Consider the following 14,884-nt stretch of genomic DNA (forward strand, 5'->3'; position numbering starts at 1 on the left):
AAGACGGTGTCCCTACAAGTTTCAAAATCAGTTTTCTAGTATCCAAAGACTGTTTTAGTACGTGAGTTAGTAATGCAAAGATTTTTAGGTTAAACAATATTGTAAATAGAACACAAAATAAATTGTCTTAAATTTGACAAATTACTCTGAATAAGAAAGAACTTCGAAACTATGTTTACTGAATGAAAAAGTTTTATTATTTTTACTAAATCGCAAGTACACAAAAAGATATTGTTTTGATTGCAAAGGAAATTTTATGACCATAATTTTTGTTATATTTAGTACCAGAGGTTTTTAGGGTACAATGAGTTATTTTAAACAATGATAAATTGTTTTGTCTAGACGTTCCATTGCTAATAATTGCATTAATGCTAGTCAGTTTTGACTCTCTTAAAATGTTTTGTTGATAATTTAAAGCTTTTATATATCTGCCAGAAAATATTTACTATTTTGGAGGAGTAATATCATTTATCTTGAATATTTCTTGCTTAAAATGTTTTGTGTCTAATTTTTCTAACAAAATATTGTTTTTATTTTACCTAGCGATCAGCAGTCGATAATCTAGAATCAACATAAATGAATGGAATTAGCTGAGATTTCTAATTTGTACAGTTTTTTTCTAAAAACAGGTATTTAACGTATCACTTTATTACTAAATTTACCCAATTACTAATCGCCTTTGTATCCAAGTTAGTCTGAATATTTAGACTTTCGTTTCTGTCTACTACTTTCAAAAACTTTAATGTTAGTCATAAGTATATTTGTTTTTATCGATTAACTGTTACAAAACGTTTTGTAAATTTTTGTAAAATAAAAAATTGTAAAAAAAATAAAGTTTATAAGTACTTAAATTGCCTTTTAATAGTAAGTCAACCTTTTAAATTATATGGTCAATCAGATTGCGTCCCGGAGGCCTAATTTAGTTCTTATAAGGAAAGGATAGGAAGTGGAAGGGAAAATATTTTCTTTCTGTGCGTCCTCTCCTCCATCGATTAAAGGTAAGCAACGCATATGAAATTTGCGTTTGTCTATGGGCAACGGTCACTATTCTATTTCAGCGATTTCAAATGGCCGTTCGCTCGTTTGCCTTGTGATGTAAAAAGAGGTTACAATTGTTAATAGATACGTTTAACACGAGAAATTATTTTCCAACAAAAACCTCCTTGTAACGTGTTAGATTTGATATGAATATGGGTCATCTGGCATAGGTTAAAACGAAATAAAAACAACCCGCATGTTCCTGGAAATTTAATGACTTTAATAGAAGAATAACTAAATTAAAACAGCAAGATAGAAGAAAAAAAAATCATTCATTACCAACATCATCTTTATCTGATTATATTTAAGAAAAAGACCAAAATTAATCAATGACCTAACAAAATATACAACAAAAGTCATTAAATAATTAAGTCCAACCGATCAGCTTGTCTGTCCTGCGCGGACGTTGCGCACGCTGCGACCACGCCTCGCGCCTCACGCCTCGGCTTCGTTAAACCAACCAGTTTACAATAAAACTTACAATTTTGAATAATATTGTGATTAAAAAGAAAAAAAAGCTAAATAATTCTTTCCTACTTATATAATGTGTAATAATATAAAGTGTCGACTACTTATAAACGTATAACTATCCATATGCTTACATAGAATTTCACACAGCGGAACGGAGGGCGGTACCAAAGTGATCTCTCCCATCAATTTCTTAGGGATGACCGATGATCGTCGGCGTCGCTGCTTAGCCGCGCAATCGCCGCGCTATCACCGCGTACGACACGGCACGACGCATCGACATCGATACAACGTATATGCGATTAATATAAAACATTAACCATGTCTTTTTCTTCAAAGCCTTCAATCAAGTTTTTCTTTTAAATTTGTAACAATATGTACAATCATCGAGGTTTTTGTTCAATTTACATGTGACATCGATGCATAGATCATCCCAATGTGACATTCCCAATCGGCGATAACATCCGGAACACGTAAATAGCACACAGTGATTTGGTGTTCGAGAATTTATGCAAACAATTTTATCAATAAAGAATTATATACAAGTTTATATATTATAAATTACACGATGCCTTTTCAACATTTCATTTTCATTACATTTTTTAAATCGAGGAATCTGTGAGTAGCAAAGAAATGCTAAATAGCATTACACGAATACCAATAAAAATTTATAATTAATGTTCCGAATAGGTAACGGAATCGTTAGTGGCACCTCATCGGCTCCTATTTCACAATTCTTACTCTGAATGTTGACAAACATGAAAGCGATAACTTCCCAAACCAAGTTACAGTGCTTACGTCCCCCAAACGGTCGGCTAACGGATCGCGCCTACACCAGTGTCCGACCTAACAATTATTACATTCGATTAAACTTACTTTATAAAGGATCATTCATTTATAAACATTGAAAACACCGCAAATTATTAAGTGGTTTAATATTTATAATATTAGATTTTCTAAATTTTTATTGTATGACATAACTCGTTAAACTACTAAAGAAAAAAAAAAGTATAAGAGCAAACAACTATCAATTTACGACATATCTAGATAAAATTAATACAAACTTAAATGTTAAATCTATACAAAAGTATAATAAAATGTATGCATTTGTACAGACCGAAAGTAAGATTTGTGTGTTTTTGTGAAGTATCGGTCGGACACCATGTTCGAGGTTCGAGGTTCCTCAATGTGCCCGCAGAGTGAGTGGGGTCCGAGTGCTGCAGCCGTGGGGTCCATGTCAGCTAACAATTGTTATGAGGACTGTACAAGCATAGCATGCTCCCCGTTGGAATCGTAACAATGTAGCTTTTTTTGGAGTTTTCATTTTTTTACAATATATAGGATTTGTTTTCTATAATTAATTATATCTAATATTTACAATGGAGGTGAATGGACATATTCAAACTCTAAATATTATCTCCAAGTAAATTAAACCAGAAATGCCTACCCAAAACGAACATTATCTACAATTTTTTTTTATAATATAAACGGAGATGGGGCGCATCGGATAGACCCTTTTACTTGACCATGGGGGAAATGTGTCAATACCAAACTTGATATTTCCAAAAGAAAATAACTAATATTGGCCTTTTATTGAGACTAATCTATATAGCATAATGCAACACTAATATTATCTATTTAAATTCTCTGTAATTTAATAATATTGCCAATAAAAAAATCATCATAAAACCAGAAAATGGCTGAGAAATCTCAAGCAGAGTACTTCGTACGTATTAGCTTCATGGTCTTTATAACGGGTCGAGCAATCGCCCAATCTCCTTCAAAAGCAAAACTCTCACAAACAAATCTAACACATAGATCGAGTGTGCGTTTCTGTCTATCTCTAAAACTATAAACTACACAGAAAAATAGTCTCTGTTAGAACATAAGATAAAACCCGGGCGCGTCCGATTTCGTCAGTCGTTTAATATGAAACGCAAAAAGAAACACATTCTCGATCTATATTTTATTTAGAGTAAATGGGTCGTAACGTGTATGTGTCGGGGAGGGGAGAGGGAGAGGGAGTGGAACAGGGAGAGGGAAAGGGAGAAGGAAAGGGAGTGGGTGGGAGTGGCTCAAATCTTGTGTATCTTCTGAGACACGACGACGGGATTGTTGCGGCGGATCTCCTGCGCGCCCAGCTCCCGGTAGTCAAAGGAGCAATCGTGCTTGTCACTGTACCGGTGCACCGCGCAGAACAGACCGCCGCAGCGGCACTCGAAACCTGCGCAACACAACGCCTATTATAAATACGAATGTTTGGCTGGATGGATGGAACTCCAAATCGGCTGAACTTTGGCATATATGGAGAACATAGTCAGAAAGAACTAGGACGGATTGAGAATCTCCTACTTTTTGAAATCGGTTAATCAAGTAGATCGATGGCTATTAAATATTTAATCATATGTAACTCAAATATAAAACAAGACAAAATGTCTACGATATCTTCTCGCATGCCGCATACTTTATACCGAAATTAATGGAACTGGGTAGGCAAATCGTCGGCATTGAAAGTGTTAAACGCAACTTCAATGCCTGCAAAAACCAAAATAATCTTCTTTAATTTAACTTTACCTGTATACACTTTAACGCTATAGTGTTTAATTAGTAGAACGGCTGTTTTTGTAATGTTTCTACTCTCAATAGTTTAGTGAAAGAGCTTTAGTTAAAACACGTGTAACAATTTCGATGTATATATAGATTTCAATAGATGATATTAAGACCGTTGCCAGTATAACCTCATTGACCGCCACCACGTGTACCCTGCCACGGACACATGGCTACACAATCACGTGTCATTGATAACGCTTGCTTTGATGACGTCAATGCAATCGACAACCATACCCGCAACTTAACTAATTCTAACCCACACCTAAATATACTCGTTCATCAAAAATAGTTTATGCTCGCATACGCAATAGATATTCCAAATCCACAATAAAGGTAAGCGTACATTTAACGGATACGCTTTGTCTTTCTATACAGCGCTATGTAAAATCATACAAAGCAAACTAAAATCCGTTACGAGCCGTGCGTGCGGTGCGTCCGGCGCGGGATATAGGACGCGTACCTTAAGTGGCCGTTTATAAAATTCTGAGTGTATGTAGTGAGGGGTGTTTAAACAAAGAAATATAGGTTTAATTCAACGTTCGTTTACGTTAACCAAGTTTAAGATAATTTTAGATTTTCTTAAGTCAGCTAAATGTTACCGACTTTGTACGCCATGTCTTAGATAATGTCATGTTGATTGTGCATGTTTATATAAGGATTTCACAGAATCTATAAATATGCATCAAATAGATAGCTGTTGTATCATATGTAGGCAGCTCCCAACGTTATTTAATGTATAACCTTTTGAAGTGCACGCGATATCACTACCTCAATATAAATATATTAATTGATCGACTAATGCCCACATTAGGACAGCGTGATAAAGTTTATACGTGTCATTAAGAAATATATACAACATATAATATTACAGAACAGACGCCACCGTTTTTTTAACATCTATAAAATACGAAAAGTAAGTGTTAACATGTTGCATAATCGAGACATACCTAACGTTTATTTCATCACTTGTTTAATTATAATTTTAGGTCCTGTCTGTTCCTGTCTATTCTTTCTTTTATCTATCAAAAGAAACGCAACTATAATTCACTATCCCTGTTATAAATGCAATATGCGGATCACGGTAATACGTTCCATACCACTACGTTTTCTTCGTATGGAAGTGAACTCGCCAGAAGATTCGGAGGCCGAATGTGTCAACTACACTTAGGCATCTTTCAACATAAAAAAATTGTAATATAATATGTTACCTGTAAGTCCAACCTTCTTGCGGCAAACGGCGCACCTATTCTTTTTCTTCTTGTCCTTGCTGGGGTCCTTGTCGTCGGCGTCAGTGTCCGAAGCGCCGGTGCTCGCGCCGCTCGTGCCCGCCCCGCTCTCCTCTTCTAACTTCTGAAATAAATACAAACAATCCCTTAATAAAACATTCAAAAACAAAGAAGAAATAACAAAAATAAACACAAATTAAAAATAACCTATACAAATAAAGAAATTTATAAATTTCAAACATAGGTACGTAATAAAACCAAAATAAATCAATAACCAAACTAATTAAAGAATACAAGAACATTCCAAATGTCCTGTTCCTTTCCGTGTTTAAAATGACACCTTGCAACCAACCCTTTTTAGGTTCTTTTTGACACTGCTCAATGACGAACGGTCATCCTTCTTATCGAATTTGACGGCTGAATTTTTGATCTTATCTCGTATATCGTTTGCTTTGAGAGGTTCGACGAAGTCATTCTGTATTTTGTCTGGGGTGGGTTCTGCTCTGGCCCTTAGTGCATCTATCTTGTCTTTCTCGATGGCCCCTTCAGGGGTAGGCAGGGGATCATTGATCTCAACCCCACGTCGCTTGCTCTGGAAGCTTTTCGACCGAGACACGCTCGTATCGTCAGCGCCCGAGTTGTTATTACTAGATTTACTATTACGACGCAGAGCCTTTTTCAATATCCTCTTCCCTTTAGATTCTTTCTTGCTGGGATCATTTTCCATTATTCAAGTTTCATTTTCTCAGTTTTGACATGTTGACTGCAAGCAAAATACGTTGAAAATCTAAACCATATTTCGGATACCGAATTATTGAATTAAAAAATCGATAAATACGTATTAAATGTTACCACATAATGTCCACGAACGGATTTGCCGTGTTATTCGACCGATTTGCAACGGTCACTTACATATTTCATTTTTTATTTAGATTTTTATTGTAAAGTTAACAATTTTATATAAAATGCGTAGTTTTTTCAAATTTTCTTCGATATATCAATAACGTCCACTTGACATGTATTTATTTTTTGAATAAACGTCAAAATGTCAAAACGAGAGCAAAGAGTTTATAATAGTTCAAAGTTATTTGCACAAAATATTGAGCGTGTTGTTTTTCATACAACTTCAGGCACACGGTTGCGCGCGTCACAATTCTTTGCTTCGCGTGACTTGTCTGCATTTCTCATTACTTAATAACATTGCACACAACAGAGCTCGTTCATAATGAAAAACCGACATTTTTTATGTCTTACATTTTTCGCAGTAACTAAAAGTTTATTTATTCTTGTAATCACTAATCGTGAGTTTCCACTAGGGAAACACCTGCAAAAACATATTACTTCCTTTGAATAGAGGATAGATATCAATTTGTTTTAAATAGACGAAAAGAATTGACGAAACATAGGTTAAGAGCTAATTAAAATTTATCTCATTAATTATAACAGAATAAACTATTTTTATTTCCATGCACTAGGACAAAACATTTTAAGGTAAAATCAATTTGTTTCATGATTTAAGGAACAAAATATTATAGCTAATACACCTCGAATAACATAACAAATGTAACAAACTGACATGAAAGTGCTAAAGATAGCCGAATATTGCAACACAGAGAAGTGACTCATATCTATAGCTTACCATTCAGATTACTTATAAGGCCACGTGTGCAAAGCAACAGCCATTGTGAGAAGTAGGCAACCGAAATACGCTGACCATGCGGCCATTGAAAGTAGCTGTTTTTGTACAAAATGAATCATCCAAATTTCATTTAAAATGAAGCTAAAAAAAGCTATTCATCATATCTACCACGAATATATGACACACGGAAAAGATGTCCAGACAATAAAAAGAAGAATTTGCCACTCAACAATCTCACATGCCAAAAGAAACAAACATCCCACACCATGAATAGAATATTCTAAAAAAAATATTTTATTTTATTTATTTATAAAGTAACTAAAGACAATATTTGTGAAAAATTGTGTTATTTCCCCACGACAGGTAACCTTATAAAATGGCTAAATTTCGCACATATGGAACTTTCAGAGTTATTCTGTCTACTTAGGACACCATACAACTGTACAAGGAATATGGTTTTTTAAAGATAGAACCAAGACACCTCTGACTTAGAGTAGACTCCGAACCCCTCAGTGGGGAGGTAAAATGAGCTGGTGATGTCCTTGTCTATTCGTCATTTACAATGTCATTCAATAAGCTTTATTACTCTATATACATATTGTGGTTCTTATAATAAAATACGGCATATTGCGAGGCGTGCCTTAAACAACAATAATTCGCGGGACGTGCTACCTGCACGTGTAAAGTCACGAAACGTATTCATGTAGCTGTGTATAGCTGACGTACGGTGAATTATGAAACTCGATAACTTGCCTATAGCTGTTTGTGTCAACTAGGTGGAAAAATTATAACGGCCATAACCGTAAACACGATATAATATAAATGAAAATGCTACAAAACGATGGCAGAACAAATAATCTTTAGCATTTTACAAAACAAAAGTGTTAAAATATACAGATGATGGATATAAATCCAAGCGAAAATAGCTAGAATTTTAACACATGCACATTTTATTATTACAGTCAAATAAAGTTAAAATATTGGTATTTACACGTGTGTCATTTTGCTAGGGCGAGCACAATAACCTGAGAGTCTAAGTTCGTTCGATGATCAATAAATCTAATACATAATCTCATTTTGCTGTTTGAGTCGATTTTGACTGAACTATTAGACGACTATTAGAAGCGATCATTAGGGACCAGAATTGTCGCCCTGAAAATTGTTGGTGCCTTTCCGATGTATGTGAGGGAACTTGTTGGTTTGTAACAAATAAAGGTATAACGGCCTCACGTCTGTATGTGTCTGCGGCTGCACGGGCAGGCTGGGCACGGTGGGCGCGGCTGCGGCAAGCGGCGTGGGCGTAGGCGCGGGCACCGGTGCTGGCGTGGGCGTGGGCACGAACGACGTCGCCACGGGTGATGGCGTGCTCGCCGGCGGCTGCTGCTTCTTCTTTAATGCCTCCTGGAAACAATTTATCTCAATCGATTAGACATTTCACATGTATTCTTTATCTTTAAAATTTAAGTATGACAATTCTCCGGTCGATAAGTAGTCACCACTTCACAGCAAATGGCCTAATGAATACATTGCACTCCAAGACATTTTTTTTTCTTGTGAAAGTGAACTCGACAGTCGAGACAGTAGCAGACTGAATTTATTATTCCAACAGTAATTACTTTCCATATTGATCGTCTCAACTGCATAGTACAGTATTTTATGGTCAGTTTTAACTTAGACACCTTTTCACTTATAGCGAAAAAAACTAATATAGAAACGTGAAATAATGGTAAAATATTAAAATCTTCATTGTAAGTTGTTACCTTACACCAATGAATTCCGACTATCACTAAAGCGTACCCTTTTGTTAGAAGTTTTTGCAGCAAAACTTTATAATATAAACAAGTTAACTTTAAAGACTTTTGTTGTAAGAACGATCATTTAGTTTGTCGGGCAAAAAATATTCCGTAAGAAATTTGTTGGATGTCAAAAAACTGGCTCCGCGGCAGACCACTTTGTTCGCAAGCACTTGAAATGGCACAAGAAAAACACGACATTATACAGGGCATTTGCCTCGTGTAACTATCCTGACTCCGATTGAATTGCGCAGAAATTTATTTTGCCAGATTTTGAGCATCAATTTATAAATAGTATTTTGATATGGCGATTGATTTTACACGCAAATGCAGTCTATAGAAAGATAAATTATTTAACATCAAAATTTATTATTACAAGATTATCTTTTGTTTTAAATTAGCACATAAAAATACAAACGTAGAATACTAGTTTATTCCAGATTTAATTGTCGCTTTTACATCTCATGGTCATATTATGTTATTAACTTTTATGTGGTTAATATTACTCATCTCATTTTATAGTATTTGAGGTTATGTTTAACATTGAGTTGTAATTAGTAATCTGTCATGTATAGCGAATAGTTTGAGCACAGCGTCATGGCATTGTTCCCGCGAGTCGCGGCTCCGGCAGTGACCTCCATGTTGTGTACTTTTGTAATTAAATTATGCAACGACCTTAATACCCCCGAACTTGCAGCATTTTAGTACACTTATTTGATCAAATAACATGTTTAAAATGTGAGATCCGATTTTGGAAACGAAGGATCCTACAAAGAGTTATTTTGCAGAATTATGATTATTATTGTTTATTTAATTATAAAACTTAACAATATTTGTCCCATAAAATCATGGATGGATGGTTTTCAGTTCACACTTTTATCCAGGAACTTAAAAGGAGATGGTACAAGGTATGTGTGTAATATATTTTGCTTTACCTATTTTTTGCTTACATATTAAAACTTCCAAAGGACATTAAAAATATAAAGCTACAACATTTCACATCAATGTATATGCTTCGTCCTCTTTTTTTTTGCAAACTTCTTGGTTGTCCTGTACCTACTTTTAATTATTAGAATTTGCGTCTTACGACAATCCGTAATTTAATAGTAGAGATAGGTATCATATAATTAGCAAGAGAACTAATATGAATTTAGTGTTTAAACAAAACATATGGAAAGGAACTTTTATAGAGTCTGTATCGTGACTCGTTCTCTGCATAATTTAATTATTCCTTGAATGTCATTTAAATATTTTAAACCCACGCAAACAATCGATTATTGTTAACCAATCAATACATATCCTATTTTTTTTTTTTATTAATTTCAACAAAGATGGAATTAACATAGGAGAAAATATATTTTGCTACTCTTTAAGCCTATAATTGATACTATTAATTAAGGAAAAACAAATCATTTTTGTCAGTAGCGATTAATCATTCGTAGCGTTGAATAGCAGGAAGTTCCTTAATCCTCACTTCCTACACGATCTTATAAAGAATAACAAGAACTTGCTTACCTCGTGATAGTACAAGCTTCACGGCACGACAATTATAAAGCCCATATTCGACCAAACCTTTAAGTTAATTTGAAACGACATGGAAGTTTAACTTGATTTTCTTGTCAACAGAACAAAATATATTTCTTTAACTACAGGATAGACGACAAGATATTATTAATGTTAGTTTCTAAAGCTCAGAATCTTTACACATCGCTCCAATTCAAAGTCAAATGTAAGTAACAGAAGGTCAATAAGGCCGAGCGTGTCTCGGACAGTCATTAAATATTTCCACATCGCGCATTCAATGCCCGAGCATTTTATTTAAAAAAATAAAAATCAACTTAACGACCATACATGATCCTAGATGAAGGTTACCAACCAATATTATTATTTTAAATTTACTAAAATTTATTATAATAACATTATTTTGCTTTAAATATCCATTAATAGCTAGATATTTGTGAAATTAGCATCCTATATAATGCATATTATTAAAGTACTTTCCAAAGTTCTTTCTACGACTGAATAAGGCGATCATTGAAACTATATCGTAACTCTAAATTTTAGCTTATTTGGACTGAAATAAATATTCCAGCTTAAACAATCATCCTGTTTATATCTTAAAAGAGTCACATAATTAACAAACTGCAATTTGTCATAGACCAAAGTTAGACGGAACAAGTTAATCACTTTTTTCTTGGTTGTAGTAATAATTTAGTTATTACTTAATTCCAATAATTATAAAATCTTATGTGACGAGTCGAGATATTTAGTCAAAAACCCAAAAACCAGTGTCTACTTGTCTTGTATCTCTATCTTGAATAATACACGACTTGCTATTTTTTTGAATTCACAATGCTGGCTAAGAGTAATATGAGATATAATATGTTACCTTAAAGCAGACTGAGCAGAGGCCGTCAGTGGAGGGGTTTCCGTAGAAGCCACATCCGGAGCGGCAGAGCGCCTCCATTGGGTTCGATTCTCGCTCCATAATTGTACGATAATTTCACGTTTAAACACAACAACAAAACTGTCCGAGCAGTCAACAAAAGTACGATTGCACAACAGTATATTGCACTTTATTGTCTTAACACAAAACTGCACAATGAGCACAAAGTTCAACGTTGCAATTTAGTCGGTTCCTTTTCCTCGTGTGCGCACGGGTATGCACGTGCGGGCAGTGGCTTTCCTTGCCGTCTCGCTACTTCTTTCTGTGTCAGGAACGCGGAGGGCCCTGCAACAAAACAAATAAACTAAATTAGCAGTGCAAGGGTTAAGTTTAAAACAGAGTTATAGAACACCAGTCAGCAAACAATATAATTAATGAAAAAGTAGTAGTCGCATTTTTATTCTTATCTGATAACTTGAACAATTAACTAAATGCTTCCATTTACTATCATAGAATGAAGCGTTGTTGAGTATAGGTCACAGGACATTTATTTTATTATTAACAATTTTACGATACACTAGCTGTCGCCCGCGACTCCTTCCGCGCGAAATTAATAAAAAAAAATGTAATCTGTGTTCTTCCAGACTATGTTCCACATGTGTGCCAAATTTCACCAAAATCCGTTCTAACGTGCCGAAGACCTTCAAACAAACATCCATCCGTCAAACTAAACTTTCGTATTTATAATATTAGATACGCTATGTTAAAATAGTATGACATTTTAATTTAACGTTGATTAAATTGATACAGGACTAACAATATAATTTTACGTAACACGTATTATAACAATTCGAGATGAAACGCTCGATGACACGACACGAGCTGGTATAATCAACAGTTAATAGAAAGCTGTATCTCGATTTCGTAGGGGCGAAGCATAATATGCATAACGACAAGTTTGCATAACAAGAGAGAGCTATGGTCTAAGTGGAACGCGGCTAAACGGAGCATGGCCTGCGTCAAGGTCTCGCCAGCGCCACGCAGAACCGAGCCCCGCTTACCCGAAACTGTATGACCCTATTGTACACACTATTGTTAATTTTTTATCAACAACGCATTGATATATTTTATGGTAGGAATCAAAGTATGTATGTCCAAATGATATTCAAACTGAACCGACAACGCTTTAAATAGAATAATTTAAAAGTTTCTCGCTAGTTCATTCTATCTATATATACAAATATTCACCTAAATTTGCGAGGAGAAAGATAAATAGTAAAGGTTATCGGTAATTGGACTTATTACCATTGAACAATTTCATTCAAGAACATAAAATCTCTAGAATATCACAAACGCCATTTTCACTTTTGCTTATATGCGCAGCAAACACTAAACACTTCAACAAAACAAAAACAATTCAAAATAACCAATTTTAATGCGCAAAAGCTGTGAATACGTCATCATATCAATATTAGCAATAACAAAATCGTACTATTCATATTAATTTTATAAATGCGAATGTTTTGATGTATTGATGGATGGATGCACAGATCTCGCTGAAATTTGGTGTAGAACATAGTCTGGAAGAACACATAGGCTACTAATGAAGTTATATTTTTTTAATTTCCCGATGACGGAGACAGCTAGTAACAAAGATTGTGTAGTATTACGTATTTTGCGTACACATTCCGAAGCACGTAGAAATCACCTAAATCATTAAAGCATTAACAATTCTCATAGCGTAAAAGTGAAATCATTGCAACTACTCTGCACGCGTTTGCTTCGAACGAAAGAGTGAACAAAATGCACGACGCATGCGCACTTAATTGGCGTTTAGCGAATGAATTGGACGTGTTTTAGAAGATTTGTTTGGTGAAGTCGGTGTAAATACTTTGTTGATATTTGTATAAAACAAAATTATTAAAGAAATCGAAGGTCGTCAGTACTATTATTGTGGAAACCTTCAAACTGCGAGACTAGGCTGTGGTTAATACATTATATTACACGTTCCCTGATCACATTAAGCATGGTAAAAAAATACAACTAGCTTTTCGCTGTCGATAAACGAATCGTTGTGTAACCTTCCTAAGGCTTATTTTGTCATCCTGAGACTGCAGACAATGCAACTACTATGAGACTACAGTCATAAGTGATTAGTCCTTAAAGGATAAGTAAATTTTTGAAAAGCTTTCCGTAAAACAAAGATATTGAGTCACGTCTAACAACTGTATAATAACGATGGCCGTAGATAGTCCGTGTTTATGGCTATCTGTGTATCCTATTATAACCAGTAATGCACAAATGACAGGGTGAGATAATAGTTAAGTGTAGATAATGGATGAGTGTTTACTTGTTTATAATCTATATAAACTCGCGCCTACAGACATGAATAAACCAAAGTATTAAACGACTTTCTATTTCCGGTAGGCATTAATCGGTTTTTTAAATCTTATTCATTTGGATAAATACATCTGCCATTGTCCACAATTAAAATATAATCAGAAGGTCGTAGTTTTGCCTTCGCTTTAACAGTTAAGACGTAAATAAATCAAGATATTTAAACTATTTTAAAATGATTACGGATAATAAATATAAAGTTAGGAACGGAAGTACTGTTGGGGGTAGTTTTATAAGAAGCTTCATAAGGAATCACGCGCTGCTGCTCGAGCAGTCTCTTGCCATTCGTAATGGCGGAACATCCGACATTTTTATTTCTTTACGTTCGCCTACCAATTAATTGTGTTAATTATTTAGAAGTAGCATTAAGTTTTGGATCAAATATCTAAAAATATATTAATTTTATATTCCCGTATGATATTGTGTTGAGCTATGATTCACAGCAAACGATGGAGTGCGGGCCACTGCGGGCTCTGCAGTCAGCACATGGCTTAGCTAGCTCTCATCGCGCTCCACTTATAATCCACACGGGTCAAAGTCCAGTTACAGATGTGGCCGCCATTAGTATGCGCATCGCCCTTACACATTTATATTTACTGCACATTTTACTCTGTTAAAACTACCAAACTTATCGTGGGTTTCTAAGACCAAAATCCCAAGTTTGTCACTAACGGAAACCTGAATTGATATTTAACACTAAATCTACACTAAGGGACATTTTCTGCCTCACTGAAATTCGGTAAGACTTAGCCTAGTAGCTAACATGCTTGACCGACTCAGAGAAGAATATTTAACTATAGTATAGATTAGTCCGGTCAGTTATAATTTGATGCCGCCTCACCGCCTAAACGTCTTGACCTATTTTTACGAGCGAGGTGTCATTTGACTCGTATTCTGCCCTGGATGGCTAAGTTATATGTGGTTCTTTAAAACCAATTTGTTTCGGTGTAGTTTGCTATGTTTAGAGTAAAGGTATACTTTACTTATTCTGTTGTGATATTTTCTGTTATTCAATATGCAAATATTGCAAGCCAACATACGTAAAATAGATATCAGTCACAATCATGACAAACTGATAAATTTTATCGTAATGTATGAAAAATGTGACCATTTAGGTCATGGTCATTTCACACTTTTGACAACGTAATAAGCGTCAATATCCAGTAGACATGCATCAGTTATTTAAAACACTACAATTAGCAGAGTTTAAGTAAATCTTAATAAACGCCGCCATAAAGGCGAGCGTAGACTAGAGCATCTACTTGTAACAGAACGAGTCGATCTATATGTTCTAAAATATCATCCTTTCACAAACCACACGTGCTTT

General features: G+C 34.8%; 2 protein-coding genes across 5 annotated transcripts in view; one reads left to right on the forward strand and one right to left on the reverse strand.

The window, feature by feature from the left end:
• The window catches only part of LOC106113466 (scolexin B), a gene marked incomplete in the record, with an annotated part of 9,875 nt that extends 9,071 nt beyond the window's left edge, over positions 1–804 (forward strand). The window contains 1 exon segment of the mRNA XM_013306257.1: positions 1–804.
• Positions 805–1,233: 429 nt separating this feature from the next.
• The window catches only part of drn (zinc finger AN1-type doctor no), a 24,414-nt gene continuing 10,763 nt past the window's right edge, over positions 1,234–14,884 (reverse strand). The window contains exons 3-6 of one of the 4 annotated variants that reach the window (XM_013306256.1): positions 11,164–11,505; positions 8,212–8,382; positions 5,325–5,463; positions 1,234–3,730 (exon numbers count right to left, since the gene is read on the reverse strand). In XM_013306256.1, the coding sequence (XP_013161710.1) occupies positions 3,582–3,730; positions 5,325–5,463; positions 8,212–8,382; positions 11,164–11,262 (558 nt within the window). In that variant the 5' untranslated portion in view covers positions 11,263–11,505 and the 3' untranslated portion in view covers positions 1,234–3,581. Of the gene's footprint in view, positions 3,731–5,324; positions 5,467–5,694; positions 6,106–6,180; positions 6,336–8,211; positions 8,383–11,163; positions 11,506–14,884 lie in introns of those variants that run through there. The other 3 variants (XM_013306255.1, XM_013306254.1, XM_013306253.1) reach the window with 3 other exon arrangements.

The sequence above is a fragment of the Papilio xuthus genome, unplaced genomic scaffold (genome assembly GCF_000836235.2).
Source record: "Papilio xuthus unplaced genomic scaffold, Pxut_1.1 DF828258.1, whole genome shotgun sequence".
Classification (NCBI taxonomy): Eukaryota; Metazoa; Arthropoda; class Insecta; order Lepidoptera; family Papilionidae; genus Papilio; species Papilio xuthus.